General features: G+C 57.4%; 5 protein-coding genes across 5 annotated transcripts; 2 read left to right on the top strand and 3 right to left on the bottom strand.

Annotated features, from left to right (window-relative positions):
* Positions 1–1,521: 1,521 nt before the first annotated feature.
* On the bottom strand, positions 1,522–2,126 carry B0T26DRAFT_260300 (uncharacterized protein). Its single transcript, XM_060434036.1, has one exon. It carries the CDS (start codon positions 2,011–2,013, stop codon positions 1,603–1,605), a length of 411 nt encoding a protein of 136 aa, XP_060299333.1. The 5' UTR covers positions 2,014–2,126; the 3' UTR covers positions 1,522–1,602.
* A 2,332-nt stretch (positions 2,127–4,458) lies between these two features.
* B0T26DRAFT_750680 (uncharacterized protein) lies at positions 4,459–5,632 on the top strand (the record flags this gene model as incomplete). Its single annotated transcript, XM_060445259.1, has 4 exons — positions 4,459–4,608; positions 4,688–4,792; positions 4,851–5,236; positions 5,293–5,632. 4 exons carry the CDS (start codon positions 4,459–4,461, stop codon positions 5,630–5,632), a joined length of 981 nt encoding a protein of 326 aa, XP_060299332.1.
* A 461-nt stretch (positions 5,633–6,093) lies between these two features.
* On the bottom strand, positions 6,094–6,508 carry B0T26DRAFT_674981 (uncharacterized protein; the record flags this gene model as incomplete). Its single annotated transcript, XM_060439770.1, has 2 exons — positions 6,094–6,327; positions 6,431–6,508. The coding sequence occupies 2 exons, from the start codon at positions 6,506–6,508 to the stop codon at positions 6,094–6,096; spliced, it is 312 nt and encodes a 103-aa protein (XP_060299331.1).
* A 1,647-nt stretch (positions 6,509–8,155) lies between these two features.
* Positions 8,156–9,512, bottom strand: B0T26DRAFT_674980 (uncharacterized protein; the record flags this gene model as incomplete). Its single annotated transcript, XM_060439769.1, has 4 exons — positions 8,156–8,193; positions 8,268–8,440; positions 8,543–8,616; positions 8,769–9,512. The coding sequence occupies 4 exons, from the start codon at positions 9,510–9,512 to the stop codon at positions 8,156–8,158; spliced, it is 1,029 nt and encodes a 342-aa protein (XP_060299330.1).
* A 1,863-nt stretch (positions 9,513–11,375) lies between these two features.
* B0T26DRAFT_740343 (uncharacterized protein) lies at positions 11,376–12,395 on the top strand (the record flags this gene model as incomplete). The annotated part of the gene is made up of 1 exon (XM_060443834.1): positions 11,376–12,395. The coding sequence occupies one exon, from the start codon at positions 11,376–11,378 to the stop codon at positions 12,393–12,395; it is 1,020 nt and encodes a 339-aa protein (XP_060299329.1).
* Between the last annotated feature and the right edge of the window lie 4,824 nt (positions 12,396–17,219).

Here is a 17,219-nt window from a genome sequence, read left to right as displayed (position 1 = left end):
TTTGGTACCCTATTGTACGTAACGATAGGGTGGGTGCCCCGATGAATCGCCCTAAATAAGGTGGCCTTTTCCAGCTTCCCCTCCTTCACTTCTTCTTGCTTTCTCCACAGGCTTTAACCACAACGCTTCTGTCTCGCATCTCCAGTCTCCCGGCCACAAACCCCCAAAATCCGCAAAATGCCAATGCCTCCATCCGACGAAGAGGCCCTAGCGAGCCTCACCCCCCAAGAGCGCGAATTCTACGACTGGTACGAAGTGAATAAACGTATCCACGATATGGACGAGTGGAGTCGTACTGTCCGTAACCACTAGAAAGAGCGTACGATGGAGTTCAAGAAGTGGACTTCCATATGGATTGATCGAATCTTCGACCGAGAGACATACGCCGTGCCCTCCAGCGAGCTCGTCGACACCCTCCGCCGCACAAACTTCCGAAATACGCAATCGCGCGCCGAGTGGCTGACAATGATGGAGATACGGAACCATGACTTTTTCTTCTTGGCGAGGCAAAGCTCGACGGCATATTCACTTGTTTTGGCCTCATCCCCGGCGCTTTTTACCTAACGCCGAATATGGGTGCGGGCGACTACACCGAAGGGATTTTGCATCGCAGTATTTTGGGCATCAATACCAGCATCCCCATTGAGTTCACCCCACCTGAAGATGGTGGCGGTAGCCCAAGCAAACGCCGCTACTAGCAACGGAGCTCGGGAGAGGATTCGGTTCGCTCGACCAATTCGGGTGATATCGATCACGGTCACGGATTTATCTTTGCCCAATTGGGACCTCTCTACGCCTTCACTGGGCCCCGTGACTAGGAAGAAGCGCGAAAAGCCATGACCTATGACGATATCATCGAGATGAGACACTGGACTGCCACTGGGTTTGGCGTTGTGATAGAAATCGACAAGAACGGCCGTTCGGGCGCCATCTGGCTGATCTACAACTTCTTTCTACCAAGATAACCATACAGATGTTGGCCCAATAACGCGCACTCACAAACCCGTCTTGGACCAGGAAACAATGCAGCAGCTCCCGGAGATAGGTCGCCTGGTTAAAGGATGCACGACGACCTTCACAGTGGCAAAGATTGCCGAGAACCTAGGGCAGTTGGGAGCAGAGAAGAGCTTCAAAATCGACCTCAGGGAGTTCGATGAGCGACAGCTAGTACGGGTGAAGATATTGGCGGCCGGGCAGGGTTCATATCTTGTACGACAGTTTATTAAGCAATAGGTATGTATCCGAAGGGGTGGGATACTTGGTGGGCGGAATTCAGAGGCGGGGTTCAGGGGCGAAATTCAACAGCGGCATCGTAGCATGTCCTCCCCTATCGAGTCATTGTAGATAAATGAAGTCATTCTCTGGTGCTTCAACGCCTTCTCTATTGCTGCCTTGTCCGAGGGCCCCAATTGGCCATCGAAGCGAAATTACCAGGTTTGAAATTAGGTTCTGTGGGAAGAAGTTTGATCGCCGTTTACCAAAGGCGGGAACCAACTCCTTCCCTGAAGCATAATAAAGCTGTCCTCATCATTAACGTACTTAGGAAAAGCATCCACCGTCTTACTTTTAATCAAGGGCAGTCCGACTAAATCCCAACCCAGGCTAAAGGCGCCATTTCCGTCGTAGGCTAGGTGTGACGGCAGTTAATAGTAACCCGAGACTCTCTCTAGCCCCCAAATCTTGTAGTCCGCTAATAGATACCCGGCTCGCAGTCGGGGACGAACTGCGCCTCTGTTTGCGGCCCATCGAGTCAGCACACCCGACGAAAGACACGCCACCAGGGGTTAAAGGGGGGCTGGACGCACTACACTCGGCATCGCAGGCCTCAAAGCACGGGGTGTCGCCGGTGGGGCACTGCTTGTACAGGCAGTCGGACGAGCAGACCCAAAAGGCCTCGGGGACGGCGGCGCAGGCGGGCTGGGCTGGGGCCTGGGAGGCTGGCGCCGGGGCCGCCGCGACGGATGTGACGGCGACGGCGACGACGGCCAAGAGCGCAAGGAGCGGGGAGTGCATTTTCCCTGTTCTCTTTCCGTGTTGCGAACTTGCGGTGCTTCAGGTTGCTGGTCACAGTCTGGGCTCGGCTGCGAAAGGGGGTACAGCGCCGCGGTGCTTCAGGTTGCTGGCCACAGTCTGGACTCGGCTGCGAAAAGGGGGTACAGCGCCGCTGTTGTCGGAATAATCACTAGATGCGATGCCGAAATGAGGGACAGCGAGGAGTGACGAGGAATGAATTAGGCAAATGACGGCGGGCAGGAATCGCCCCCTGTTTAGTTATTGCACGAAGAATGAAGACCAAGCAGCGAAGCCCCGAGGGACGTGGGGGGGGAGGGGATCATCATATATATACCGAGACAGTGCCATCTCGGTTCCTGCTGAGCAGCGCATTGCTCGCAGCTGCCGACCTGGCCTGGCCGCGCGTGGGGTGTGCGGCGCAATCCAACAGACTTGGGCGGTGGCATGTTGGCCAGCCCTGCCGCGCGCGGGCAGGATGCGCCAACTGCCTGCGCGGTCCGGCTCTCATCTCATGAGATAGAGGAGCTGTGAGCGTCGGTGCTTGTAGGCGGCACTTTGGGCAGCAATTTCAATGGTGCAGATTGCGGCTCCGTCGACAGTCTGCGCTGTGCTTTCGAGCCTTTGTTCGCGGGGTTGCTTGATGGGTGAGACCTGCATATCTCGGCGTTCTGGCCGTGGATCATGGATGCATTCCTGAAGGCGGTGGATCGAGGTTAGGCGCGCCACGAGGTCCGCGCCTCATCCGCCTGCAGCTAACGGGCTGTGATCGGGCCGGAGCAGACAGGTCAGCCTTTGAATGAGTGCGTCTCCTACTACCGTCAAATCGTCCCCGCATACTGTAGGTACATAGGCGTCTAAGAGCGGCTTAGTCGTTCAAGTCTTCGATAAGATCATCGAGGCTGTCATATTTGGTGTTGAAGAGCTTATGGCCGGCCGGTGGGTTCGAGAGTGGTGGTGGCGACGGCGCATTTTCATCGGGCGCATCGCTGATATCGCCAAAGTCGCTGAGATGGCTTAGATGTTCAAGAACGGACATTTCTATCACTAGTTAGTATAGTTAGTACTCCGCGACGAAGTAAGCGATCAAGAAATGAAGCCATACCGATGCATCGATTGAATGCAGTGCCGGCGATGTTTTTTGGTGGTTGTGGAAGGTCGGTTGTAGTGGAAAGGTGTAAGGTTCGGTTGCGTTGTGTAAAAAGTGGTAAATTACTGCGCGGCAGAAAGTTGCATGTACTGGCGGGCGGGGTATACAGTCAGGGTTAGGGTTATATATGGTGAATTATAGTATGCGAGGACGATTTGACGATAGTAGGAGACGCACTCCTTTTAATTGCTAGCTGAGCCCTGGAGTCGGAAGGATTCGACGCGATCGGCACCGGGTTGGCATCGTGCGGCTGAGCCGCTGACCGTGCCGCGGAGAGGGCCAACGTGCTTGCGGATCATTGTTCGGGCCGCGCGCTGTTGGCTGGGGCGTTCAAATCCTGTCGCTTCCTGAATGTTTGCAGATTTGTAGTTTTTGGTGGCTCTTCGGCTCTGGGTGCTGGCAGAAGACCACCTAGTTACAACATGATCTGAAAAGTTCAGACGGTGCAAGGTAATTGGGGTTACAGCGGCAAATCTACACGTTTCCTGTCAACTAGCCATGCCTTGTGCTGTCATGGGCGGTGTAGATTCGCCCGCTGGCCGCGGTCATGGCTAAGATCGGATGAAGGAATCCCAAGTCAGGGGTGGCTGCCCATGCTTTTCATAGCTGAGGCGACATGCTTTTCCACCGACTGACAGGACAGATAACCAGCTATGTCTCTGCAGTGATGGCCAAACTTCTTCGTCCTTACTCCATGGTATTCAGGTAGCTTGGCTTCACGATAGGCCTCTGCTATGCTCAACAACGGGCTGAAAGGCCCTTAGGACCCAACATTGGTCTCTCTACCGTCCGACCACTCTTAGAGTTCAGGGGCCAAACTGTTTGCCCTTGTGTGTGCCACCCCAACTCGCAGACTATTGCCACAACCGAAAAATCGTCTCGTCCAACCGCATGATGACAAGCCAACTGCCCATCATGGCTAATTGCGTGCCTATTGTTCTTTTGAGATAATAACTCTCTCTCCCTTCACCAGTTGGGAGCGACCAAGCTCGAGGCTGCACCGAGCCCAATCCACCTTGACCTCATTCTCCTGTCAGCTCTTTCTCAACGGCCTGGCCTCGCCAGCGCCGTGCCCCATTCATGCTACCGTCTCACTAATTATTCTCGCTATTGTTCGTTCTGCTTTGGGTCCTGGTTCGGACTGCAGGCTGGACAAACTGCGAAGCGCTCAAAATTTCTCTCCTTGCTCTCGCTTTCTGCGTCAGAACCTGGACACTTGAAACTCAGACCCATCTGAGTTGATGGTAGTGATTGAACCGACATTAATCGCCCGCAGACTTCATTTGTTTACCCTCGCCATGGCGCCGCTCCTTCCCCGTGCGGATAGGAGTGTGATGGTGGCCAGTGTCGACGGTGTTACCCTGCTCTTGGTCTGGATTGTCGTGGCTCTGCGGTGCTACACTCGGGTGCGCATCGTCAAAGCGTTCGGGCTGGACGACTACTTCATGGTCGCAGCAATGGCAAGTATACCCAGCCTTTGGGTAGGGTGCCTAGCCGCACACGAGAGCGCTGACCAGACCACACCAGGTGTCCTTCACCATCTTTATCGCGCTCGGCTCCGCGGGGCTCCGCTTCGGCGTCGGCCAGCAATCCCACACCCTCGATTTCGGGGACATGGAACTGGCGCTGGGGGTAAGTGATTTAAGACCAAAAAGAAAAAACACGGGACTGACGCATGTGTACCGAGCAGTTTTGGTGGGGATGCTACCTCAGCTACGGCACGACCATGACCTTCGCTAAGCTGTCTATCGCGTGGTTCCTTGCGCGCGTGGCCGTGTGCCCGGCGCAAAAGCGCGTCCTGTACGCCGTCATGGCCGTGGTGGCCGCCACGGGCGTCGCCTTCTTCTTCGTCGCCGCCCTGCAGTGCCGCCCCGTCAGCTTCTTCTGGGACAAGAGCATTGAGAGCGGCCAGTGCATGAACAACGACGTCGCCATCACCCTCGGCTTCCTGTTCGGCAACCTCAGCATAGTTACGGATCTGATCCTGACCCTGGGGCCCATGTGGGTCTTCTCGCGGCTGAATATGAACACCCGGACCAAGGGCATCATGATGGTGTTTATGGCCACGGGGCTTGTGTGTGTTGACACCTTGCTCTCAAGCCCGGGCGGACAGAAATGCTGACTAGAAACAGAGCCACCTTCGCCGCCGGCCTCCGGCTCGCGCACCTCAAGTCGCTGAACGGCACCGACTTCCTGTACGACACGACCGGCATCGCCGTGTGGTCGACGGTCGAGCAGGCCCTGGCCATCATGGCCGGCAGCCTCGCGACCGTCCAGCCGCTGGTCAGCAGGCTGCTTGGCGCTGCCTCCCGCAACGCCGCTCTGGTAGACATGAGCGGGCCTGCAAGCTCGGGGTCGCCCGCCCGCCGGAGAGACCCGCCGCCGAGCAACGGCGAGATATTCATGGGCGGCGAAGCGCTGGGCACGGACGGCATGGACAGCGAGCTGGAGCTGGCGGAATATCACCGCTAGAGCCTGGAGCACGGCGAGGAGGGCTCGCGAGAGGAGCATGAAAGGGGGAGGCATAGACCATGTCCACAGACCCGCGCGGTCTTGGGCGTGGGTCCCGAGAGATTGGCATCCAAGCATCATGTGGTGCTTGGTGTCTTCCATCGAAGCATCGCGTGGTGTTTCGGGGGCTCGGCACACGAGCCTCGTGGTGCGCTTGCAGCGGACGAGGTGGCGCATGCGGGCGTGGAGCGTTGCATATATGCGTTGATTTCGGGGTTGTTATTCATACATCTTTAGATTTGAATTGGAGAATTTTGGTCGCGGTATAACATTCTGTGCTGTGTGAGAACCACGATCTGCAAGTTTCACGAATACAACTGTCACACTCGACCTTGCCGCGTCGTGATACTGGCCGACTTGAAGCGCCGCGCGCCGCGCACCGCGGCCGGGCAGCTCTTCTCGTTCGCGTATGGGGAGAGTGTCTAGCAGCACCAGCCCAAGGTCGAAGATGAGCCTGCAGCTGCCGGGGTGTCCATGCCCTTTCCGACATTGGACAGGACGCCGTCGGCGACGCCGTTGACCTTGGCCGTTTCGTGATGGTAGTACCGGGCCACGCTGGCCACGGCTTGTTCGGTTGCGAACCGGAGCAAGCCGCCTTCCTCGTCCCGCCCCGAGAACATACGAGTCCTCGACGACCAGCGGCCGGTCGGGAGCGCCTTGGACCGAGCACTAGTGGTCGTAGGTGAAGCGGGGCGGGTCCGCCTTGATGTCGAAGGCATCCGAGCCGAGCCGCTCCAGCCAGCCTGTCAAAGGCCATACCCTCATCATGGGCCCGCAGAGGGTGAAGCCCGAGACGAAGCGACGACCGGGCTTGGGCGGAGAAGACCTCCCTGGCATACCTATATTCTTCTCCTATGTGCCGAGCTTTATGGTTGCTGGCCGTTTATATTCTCATAAGACTTTGGTAGATGTCTGATTACTCTCATTCTTTCCTTCATAGACTTCTAATTGCATAGTCCACCAGCAAGAGCCCTCGCGATATTCGGCAGCCGCGACTAGGCGAACCGAGCTCTCAAGTCGCATGCAGCACACTAGAATTGCGCTGCGCTCGAGTTTGACGCCGGCCTGGCGGAGGTCGAGCGACGCGTCAACGGCGCTTGTCAGTTCCTCCTCCACTCCCCGCCAACTAACCCTGCCGTCTGGGGTTAGTTATGTCCCGAGCCTCTCGCCGGCGGAGAGGGAGCCAAAGGTCGATGAGATCAAGTCGTGCATGGCCCTACCGTCGGACCGGGTCGTCCGTGGCGAATAGAACAACGACCATAACAGCTTAGTTCTGGAACCTAAACAAAAAGAATTAAAAAAAATTCCAAAGAGCGCGTCCGACCTCGGGGCGGGGGCGTCCCGTTCAGCTACCATTGTCTTCATTGAACAACACTGAAGGCGTCCCCCCACCAGCCCCCAACCTACCAGTAAATCTCACCCACGGATCCGAGAAGTATAGAAACGGGACAACAGGCTGTCAACGAGTGTCGGGAGGACCGAAATGAAGTTCAACTTTGGCCCAACCAGCCAAAGGATCGAACAATGCGAACAAGGTCTAGAATTGGCAGTAGCCTTACTTGTCAACTGCAAATCATCAAGTAAACAGAAGTCAAGGTAGGTACCGATAGTGACTCTGGGAACTGACTACTTAGCCAAAGCAATACACGGCTAGCAGGGGAACGGGTTCTATTGAGGAAATCCTGTGCCAGCTACAAGAGTTGATAGTGGCTATTGAAAAAAAAAACATACAAAGTTGGCCGAGGACAATGTCGATAAATTCTGCCCCAGTTGAACGATGAAAGTGATGAATTGCCCGATACGATCTAGTGCAATATGTGGCATAAAGCTCTGTGTTGGAATGACAAGGTCATTCGTACTGGTCACTACAGTAGCCGTTGCGAAAGGGGGGGGGGGGTTTGTGGTGTTGTATTCTTCTATGTTTCTCTAAAAGGATCACGAACTACGGGGACAGGATGCGGGTTGGATTTGGCGATGCCTGGAAGTCACGTGATAATTGCGCCTCATGCACGTGCCGCAGAGCGGCCCGCGCGCTGGTCAGCCACTGAGGCTGTGCAGCCCGTGGGCCAGTCATGTGCGACTGCATCCTCTAATTAACGGTAGTTCCCACACTCTGCATGCAGTAATTAAAGAATGTCGCCCAGATTTGAGTCACTTTGAGCCACTCTTCAAGCCACAGTCGGCTTATTCCGTCGTCTTACGTTTGACCTTTATTTGAAGATGTGTGTTGGTTGAACCAACAGAACAATAAGCGGCGGAGGCGGCGGCAGGAGGCGCAGGGCTACAGGATCTATATAAGGAAGCCTTCGGCTTCGTCCTTTGAACCTTTCTTCTAGCCTAGACAGACAATTCAATGCGCTATCAACTCCGATCATGAGCAACAAACAAGTTTAACCCAGTGCCTCATGCTGGTCATTAACACCTCGCCCACATCTAGATAGCATATCCTAGTTTCCACTCCATCCCCTCTCTCTTGCTACCCCGTCAGTCAAACATGGCAACGCCGGGGATGCTCGTCAGCCCTGCAAAGCTGGTCAGCCAAAAGATCACCATGTGCCGACCTGGGCGCCTCATAAATGAGCGGACTGCTACTTACAGCCGTCAACGGGCTCTCGAAAGGCGGGCGCCTTGGTGCATTTCATAGCCTCCTCGGAGGACTGCGTCTTGAGCTCGGTGCAGACGGCGCCGGTGCAGCGGGCGTTGAGGGCGCGCTGCAGCGAGTCGCCCTTCCACCCGAACACGTAGTCGCCGTGCTGCGAGTAGCCGTTGCTGTTTGTCAAGGTTAGTCCCGATGATCTAGCATACACCAGAGCAGAGGGGAAGATATATAGATAGATATATAGTAGCTGGTTAGTTAGGTAGGGGGCCTACTGGTCGCCGGTGCTCCACACAAACGGCTGCGAGCCGTCCTCGGGCCAGAGGTCTTTGTCGTTGAACGGCCGCGTCTGTGGCAATTGCACGCGGGTCAGCACAATGGGCGTTCTTTCAAAGCAGCAGGGTGCGGTAAACCCTGGGACCACAGGCCCGTCTGCAGCATTTCTGGAGCCAGGGCTGGCGCCGACAGAAAAGACAGCCAGAAAGACAGGAGGCAGCTTACGTCCCACACCACCTCATACATGACCTGCGGAATAGCCACGGGGTGCGTCGCCGGGCACGGGCCGCCGTTGTCGAAGGTGCCAGAGGCCGGATAAGCCACGTGGCTCTGGTGGTCGGGGCTATCGACATTCCTGCCGTCCCAGCAGGTCGGGAACGTGATGACCGACCTAATGCCACCCGGGCAGACACGCGTCGGCAGGCTCGCGGAGTCAGGCGCCGAGCACTCGACATTGGAGTTGTCGCCCGTGGCGGGTAGGCAGCGGTGGCAGACCTTTGGGTCGGGGCGGGCGGCGGGCGCGCGCAGGGCGGCGTCGCCGGCCAGCATGCGGAAGCCGGGCTTGAAGGCGGTGACGTTGGACACGCCGTCGTAGGGCGGGATGTAGTAGACGGTGATGCCGCCGACGGCGCGCAGGCCCTGGCTGACGGCCTGCGGTACGCGGCGGAAGGTGCCGTTGCGCGCGCCGAAGTAGAGCACGGCCGTCCAGTAGTTGGAGAAGTCTTCGGCGAACGTGCAGCTGGTGCACGACGAGGCCGCCGCCAGGTCGTGCGTCGCCGGGTCCATGGACGCGTTGAACGAGTTGCCCCCGACGATCTGGTGCAGGTGCGGCGATGGGACCAGGCCTGGGTTGACCAGCGGGTCGACGCGGTCGAGGACCAGCTGCGAACAGCTGAAGCGCATCATCTCGTACTGCGCTAGCACGCGCCCGGCGAGGAGCGCCGCGGCGGCGAGGGCCTTCCACTGCATGTTGCTGTTGGGCAGGACGAGGCGTGAGGTTACGGCACGGTCACTGGTCCGGGGGACACTGGTCCGGGGGACACTGGCAGGGCCGGGAAACTATTGCTAGCCATGTCTTCGGCTTCTTGGCACACAAGTCTAGACTCTTAAATACCTGGGGCGGCCGCCAGTTGTCAGGCAGGGCCCCCCCTCTTGTGCCCCGTTGTTGGCAGTTTGGCCAGATATTGCTTTATATTGGCCCATTTAGGCGGTGGACTTACATGGACGACGCAGCAAATCAGGGGCTGCTTTTCCGGTCAACATGCACAACCTTCCCGTCCCGCGTGGCCAGCAGCCACGGTCCCAGGGGTTAAAGATTTGACACCGCCGTCTTACCAATCGCGCCCAACAAGGCGGCCTTGGGTATCGAGGCGAAAGAGGTGTACCACAGAGCTACTCGGTGGAAGCATACCTCGAGTTTGTGCGTGCCGGGCCTGGTCTTGACTCGTCCCGCGTCGAACCGCCGCTTGGGGTGGAGATGCCGGCCCCTGTTCAGTGTTCCCCTGTTCAGTGTTCCCCTGTTCAGTGTTCATCGTGATAAATCTGGATTTAGAGCAAAGTTTACAGAAATGGGACTAAAATAGGTTACCTGACGGGTCAGGAAGGGGTCAGCTGAATAGAGCCTCTTTTTTTTCTTGTTTTTTGCCTCCGGCGAGCTGTCCTCGCTTTGCTTGAGGGAATGGGTAGCTGAGGTATTTCAGCAGCCCGTATAAAGTGCTGGTTATGTTTGACCAAGTTATAACCACAGCATCTCTTGTATTCGGGAGGGATCTGGTTCGGGGTCTCCTTGATCGGGCGGTGGGGGCTGCGGTTGAGGGACCCCGACCGAAGTCACCGCAGCGGCTCGAAAACACGCGTTCCTAGTGATATATTAGGAGGGATAAATAGGGTCATAATCGTAAAGTATTCGGCGTGCCTGTCCATAGCTGGGAAGCGATAAATCGTACGTGCGATTGACTGAGGTTGAATTGCGAGATTGAGGAAGAAAATGATTTACTTTTGGGGGGGGGGAAGCTGGCTAGAAAGTTGAAGGTACCGCACGGACGGCTTGACAGCCATTCTACCTCACGACAGCAAAGCGGCATTTAACGGCTTAACACGTCCGATGATTATCCGATCGACCAGTTCGACACGGAAACTGGCCAATCCCCAGGCGAGAAACTTTCGGCACCTTCACGGTAAAGTAGAAAAGACAGCCTCTCTACGCCACCTCCGGCTCGTAAGTTCGCCTACGGTGGTTGGGTGGCTCTGTTCAGCTGAATAATTATGTGGAGACTGATTTAGGCCCAAATCCTGTGTGCGACACCGTTGAACAATGGCGCTGGGTTGCCCATGGCAAGTTCCGGCAAATTCCGGCAAGTTCCGGCAGGTTCCGCATTAAATCCAATTAAATACGCCAAATGTGTGCACGGTTTCCGGATACAAATACGACTTATTGACAAATACCGACCCCTATTTAGCTCGGTTGCATTGTTCGATCCTGGGATGATTTGCAGGGGAATAAGAACCTTATCGACATGTCCGGGGCTCGGCGGACAGATCGCTCGCCCGTGGTTGGCTCGGGCACATGTCACCCCGCGTCATCGACTGCTCGGGGCCACCCGCTGTCGTGCTGGCTGGGGGCGATGCCGTTCTACGAGTAAGACACTATAAACCCGCATGGGGTGATGTTGCACATTTGCACCCCACTCCTCTCCTCTTGAACACAAAACTCCCGCCCATCTTTCTTGCCTCCGAGACCGCCTGACAAGATAACGAAACCAAAAGAAAGAGACAAAACCCGAAAAAGAAACCCCCAAAACAACCAAAATGAGCAAAGAAGTGCCGGCGACGATGCGCGCGTGGCAGTACACGTCGACGGCCGGCGGGCTCGAAAAGAACTTGTTCCTCAAGGACGACGTGCCCGTGCCGACGCTCTCGCCCCGCCGCGGCGCCAGCGAAGTTCTCATCGAGGTAGTCAGCGCGACGCTCAACCCGGCCGACTACAAGGTGCCCGAGATGGGGGCGCTGGTACGGGCGACCATGATCCCCACGCCCGCGACGCCGGGGCTCGACTTCTGCGGCCGCGTCGTGCGGGCGACGGCGGGCGTCGGCGACCGCGCGCGCGTCGGCGAGCTCGTCTTCGGCCGCATCGACCCGACCCAGCACGGCACCATGGCGCCCTACGTCGTGGCGCCCGCGCAGGCCTGCGCCGTCGCCCCCGCCGGCCTGGCCCCCGACGCCGCCGCCACGCTGGGCGTCGCCGGCATGACGGCGTACCAGGCCGTCGCGCCGCACGTCAAGGCCGGCGACCGCGTCTTCGTCAACGGCGGCGCTGGCGGCGTCGGCACCCTTGCCCTCCAGATCGCCAAGGCCCTCGGCTGCCACGTCACGGCGTCGTGCAGCGCTGCGAAGGCGGACCTCTGCCGCCGCCTCGGCGCCGACGAGCTCATCGACTACGGTGCCGCTGACGTCGCGCAGGTGTTGCGCGACGGCGGCCCGACCTTCGCCCTCGTCGTCGACAGCGCCGGCGCCGACCCCCGGCTCTACAAGGCCGCCGACGCCGCCCTGCTGCCCGCCGGCAGGTACATTCAGATTGGCGTCGTCCCGTCGTTTGCGTCGGCTATGAACCTCGTGTCGCGCTTCCTGCGGCCGGCGTTCCTCGGCGGCGGGAAGCACAAGTTTGCGTTCATGACGGTGCACCACGCGCCCGAGCATCTCGAGCAGATGGCGCGGTGGCTTGTCGACGGCAAGATCCAGCCTGTTGTTGAGGAGACATTTGCGTACGAGGACCTGCCGAAGGCTATTGCCAAGAGCAAGACTGGCCGCTGTGCGGGCAAGCTGGTTATTCATGTCGGCGAGGCAGAGGCTTGAGCGGGTTGTTGGTGGTCTGCTTGTAATTATGTGATCGGGGTCTGCTTGTAATTATGTGGTCGGGGTTTGTTTGTAATTATGTGTTCGGCCCGTGGGGATGTGTTGTCTTAAGAGAGGAGCAGGGGGAACGAATCATGGCGGGAGTTTGGCATAGGAGTTGTTTTACCTTTTAATTCCCCAATTTGGTTGTTCTGGTCTTTTTTTTGGGTGTATTCTGCCACTAATTTTGTTCTCGTTGATGCATTCCGGGCAGTTGAATCTCTTCCTTTTTGGCAATCATCATCGACTGTTCCGAATATCCAACGCTGTTCCATGTAATCACTGTTGTGCAAGTTAATTTATCTTCGCTGTTCCATGTAATCACTATTGTGCAAGTTAATTCATCTTCTCTTGTCCTTCATTTCTGCTTGTGTCAAATTTCTCAACGATAAGACATGGCCAAAGCTGATAGAAAACGCCGCCCCTATTAGTGATTTTCACCATCCGTGCAGCTGCTTCAGTCCAGGGTACTGTTCCCGAATTGTTCACCAACTGGTCTGGCCCGCTGAGCTGGGGGCCAGGGCTGGCAGTCTCGAAGAATTGCTCACCAAATATCGCAGCGGCGTTGGCCCGGTCAAGACCAGACTGACCTACGGAATTATTGCTCTGTGCTGTGGGGATCGGACCGCCGCGTCACGGATTTCTGGTTCGTATTCGTACTTCTTTCCGGATTTCAACGCTGCCCCCGCCAAGCCACGGCTTCCGAGTGTCTGGGTCGGAGACAAAGACGGACCCCGATTGCACCGACCGAGCCACTAACAACCCCCGTTAGCCCATTCTTGGAACGGTGGGGCGGTCGGGACAATTCAACGGGTGAAATGGCCCTCTGCAACTCATACCCATATTCCGGACGCAGCAGTGTAGAATAGACCTAGTATTGGAATTCCTGCTCAGTGGTTTCCTGCTCAATGGTTGTGTTGCAAGGACATGAAGAGCCCAGCTCTAGACTTGAGGAACGCAAGATTTCCAAACACTTGAAAGTCGCAGTGCTGCAAGTGACGTCCCTCCTCAACAGTCTACCGTCGACCTGGCTGGGGAGGGAGGCACTTAGCGAGCCGTTTCCAGGTTCTGTATTAGGGCAGGTCTGTGTCTGCAGTTTTGTGTCAGGGCAGGCCTGTGTCTGCATCCATCGAGAGAGCAGCAGCTCCATGCGCCTACGGATCAATCGTCAGGTGCCAGCCCGTGCCGCTCAGCCATTGCGGAAAGCTCTCCACACACGGTGCCGCAGGAACTCCGGCCTACCTCTCCTAGGCGGCCGGTATGCGGCCGGATGACGAGCATCTTCTGCTGGATGAGCTGGAGAAACGCGCAAAGAAAGGCCCCGCCATCCTTGTGCTGGCATTTGGCGCTCTGGCCGAGTTCAGAAAAGTGCTAAATCGCCGTGTTGAAGAATAATCAATAAATAACACAGGCAGTGAATTAGTCAAGGACGCACCTTGAGCACGGCGGGCTTGATCTCGGCGCGCGACGCCGTGTCGGCGAGCTGGAAGAAGCTGGCGTCCTTCCGGGGCTTCGGCCCCCTGGCTTGCCGGAAGCTGTCCAGCAGGCGCTGGCCGCCGACGTACCAGGTGACAAACTCGAGGTAGACGCATCCGAGCGACCAGACGTCGTAGGCGGGCGACACCTCGACGTCCTCGCCGCCGCCGTTTGCTGTGCCGAGCCGCGCATCCGACTCGGGCGGCCGGTAGCTGGGCGTCAGCGACACGCTGTCTGACCGCTCTGTCGACTGCTCGGTGCGGTTGAACTTGCCGACGCCAAAGTCGGCGATCTTCAGCGTGCCCATGTCCGTGCCCGTGCCCGTGCCCGTGCCGTCGGGCTCGGCGCACGGGAACCACAGGATGTTGGACGGCTTGATGTCGCCGTGGATTCCAAAGTACCGGTGCGACCTCGGGATGCTAGATTGATTGCTGCTACCGCTGCTGCCGCTACTGCTGCCTTGCGATTCCCCTGCCGCCAAATCCGGCCGGCTTGTTGGTGCTGCCATGCTGCCCCGTCTGCTCTGGGACCTGAGAGAGCTCATCGAGCTTGTGAGGTGGTGGTGGACCGCCGAGAGCCCCATTGCGATCCCCTCGCACTGCTGGGCCATCCACCGTACTGTCGACAGATCGATGCCCGGGCCCTCGTCGGGACGGCTGCTCCAGTACTTGGCCAGGTCGCACTCGGCCCGGGGCAGAATCAAGTGGTACGAATTGTTCTGCTCGTAGGTTGCCAACAGCGCTATGACGTGGTCGTGCCGCACCCTCTTGAGCATGCAGACTTCCTGTTTGAACTGCGACCGGCTCAGGCTGTTGGTCTTGTCTCCGCCCATCTTCTTGACTGCGAAGCAATGCGTCGCGCTCGAATTCTCGGGGTGGCAATCGTAGTGCTCCGGGTGGATGCTTGCGTAGAATATCTCGGCGTGTCCGCTGTTGATTCTGAATTCGTAACTGGTAAACGGTAGAATGACGTTGTCGTCAAAGGAGTAGTGCAGCAGCTTTCCTCCGTGATCCAGGCTGAGAACGGGAGACAGGACTGACCACTGCCAGTTCACAAAGGATTCCACGGACCGACGTCTCCAGAACCTCATGCACCTCACCTCGGTGCCGTCCCTGCGGTGTAATGCCGTGACCGGGGTCCTGAAAATTGGGTCCTTTTTTTTCGCCGTAATCTCTAGCGGGAGATGCGCATCGCACAATCCTTCGTCGATGAACTTCTTGATGGTGGCGTGGCGGTTGATGAGTAACAGGATGGCAAAGATCTTTCGCAGACATCCGCTGGCTCCAGCCCGATCCTGCATCTCCGTGCCAGGCGAAGGCTCATTGGCTCCCGACGAGGCGGCGTTTTGGTTCGGGGGTGAGCCGGTGCATATGATCTCGGCCTCTTCCGGTACCGTTCGATATCCCTTCCTGGTCCACCTAAGCCAGCGCTTTGGCCGGTTCCTGAAAGCCCGCTCGATTCTTGCCAGTTCTTCACTCACCGCTTTCTTGTCGATGATCAGATTCAACTGCTGGTTGGGAATGAACTGTTTGTGGTTCAATGATTTGTTCTTGTCCAGCGCGGCAAAAAGCTTATGCTGCAGAGTCCCCTCGGGGCCGTCGTACTCATACTCGATGGGACGCGAAGATGATGTCCACGAGCGTTTATAGCTGTTGAATCCCAGATCCGTGACGTGTATAAAATCAGATTCGTCGCCCTCGCCCTCATCCTCCTCCGGCAGCACTTCGGGAACCCCGTGAGAGCCGGAGATGGGTCGATCCTGGTCACGCTCTTGAAACTTGACAGTTCTCCGCCTCTCTGGCTTGGCAGGCTAGGAGTGGATGACAGGGTCGCAAATCGCAACGCATCTGATTAGCCTTTTGTCCTCCTGGCACTAGATGGGTACCTGGGGGCCGGGGGAGGGGCGTAGGTTATACAATTGGTTCGCTCTGGGCACTGGCAGGGGGCCACGACGTGCTCGGCGTTAGCTTCTCGCTACGTTCACCCTCACTCTGCGAGAACGACATTGTACTGTGCATTCGAGAAGGGAGCGGGACGGCCAATGGAGTCGAGGTATCATGCAGCGCAAACTCTGAGAGGTTACCGGTGGGCTGTTTTCGTACTTGAAGATGCTAGTACTGTCGATGCAGACTGGGGCCGCAAGGTTGGCTTTTGTTGTGTTGTTGGGGGTGAACACCGAGCGGAAGGGACCTTCCTGGTCGGAGAGGATAAGGCTCTATCCTGACCCCCCGGTGAACCCCCCGGTGGACGTGTTTTCCTCATCCCCCCACGGCATATTTTACAGGGTGCTTGACTTTGGATAGGCGCAAAAGCTCAATGAGAACCAGGCGGGTAGGCCAGAACAGGACCGGTCGGACTGCGAACCGCGCTCCTGCAATAAAGCCAGCCCCCGATCGCGTTTTGGCCAATAGGGGGCCCTCGTCACCGCAGTGGCTGGCTGCGATGTCGGTGGGGAATACCTAGACGCCAATGCACTGGAGATGATGGATGCCATCTTTGGGAGGGGAGGGGGGGGGGGGGGGGGGGAAGGCGGGTCTGGATCCATCGACGCCCGGCGGAAGCCTTTCTGTCCGTCTCGCCCTTTGATTATGTTGCATGTAATCCGGCTGCATATATGCTGCGACGTGATGAGGGCCAAGCTCTAGATTGACACTGTCAAGGGGTCCCGTACTTGGTTCGTTCCCAGATCGCAGTTTCTGAACATGCATGTGCAAGTCGTCGTGACCGTCCACGTTTCCGCCAGTTGTTGCGTTTTTTCCACTCGGGAAATTTCAGTTTCATTCGTGCACCGTAGGCTGCCAACTGTTTTCTGGCCATGTAAGGTATTGTTGTTGGGCATCGGCGCTGGTAAGGCTCTGACACTGGTAAGACTCTGACAAGCTGATAGTGGGGGGAGGGAGGGGGGCACAAGCTGTAGGCGTGGACACTGGCCATTGGCTTGGGGGAGGCGGGCTATGCGCTGCAGAACGCTAGGATTAGAGTGGAGGGTACGTATCCGGGCAACTGATAATAAACGACGGTCGCTGGAGCAGAAGCCCGGATGTAAGCATGCATTTTCTGGCGCACCCTCGGCGCTCTCTTCTGCAGTCAGTCACACCGGTGGCCCTCCCCATCACCGCATTTCCGTTTCCATCAGACCGCCTCCAGATTCGCAATGCCTCTACCCGATGGTCCGCGGACCGTCGCAATGGCCAGCCCCTCAGTCCCGTTATCGACTCTCGTGATTTTCCTATTTGTTCTTCACCGAACTGCAGGTACCCCCTTGCTCTCTATAAGTAGCCGAGGTGCTTCTTTTCTCTACCACAGTAT

This window comes from Lasiosphaeria miniovina, assembly GCF_030549165.1.
Source record: "Lasiosphaeria miniovina strain SMH2392-1A chromosome Unknown B0T26scaffold_3, whole genome shotgun sequence".
NCBI classification, from domain to species: Eukaryota; Fungi; Ascomycota; class Sordariomycetes; order Sordariales; family Lasiosphaeriaceae; genus Lasiosphaeria; species Lasiosphaeria miniovina.
Note: the sequence above shows the minus strand (reverse complement) of the source record. Positions and strands in the feature narration are given on the sequence as shown.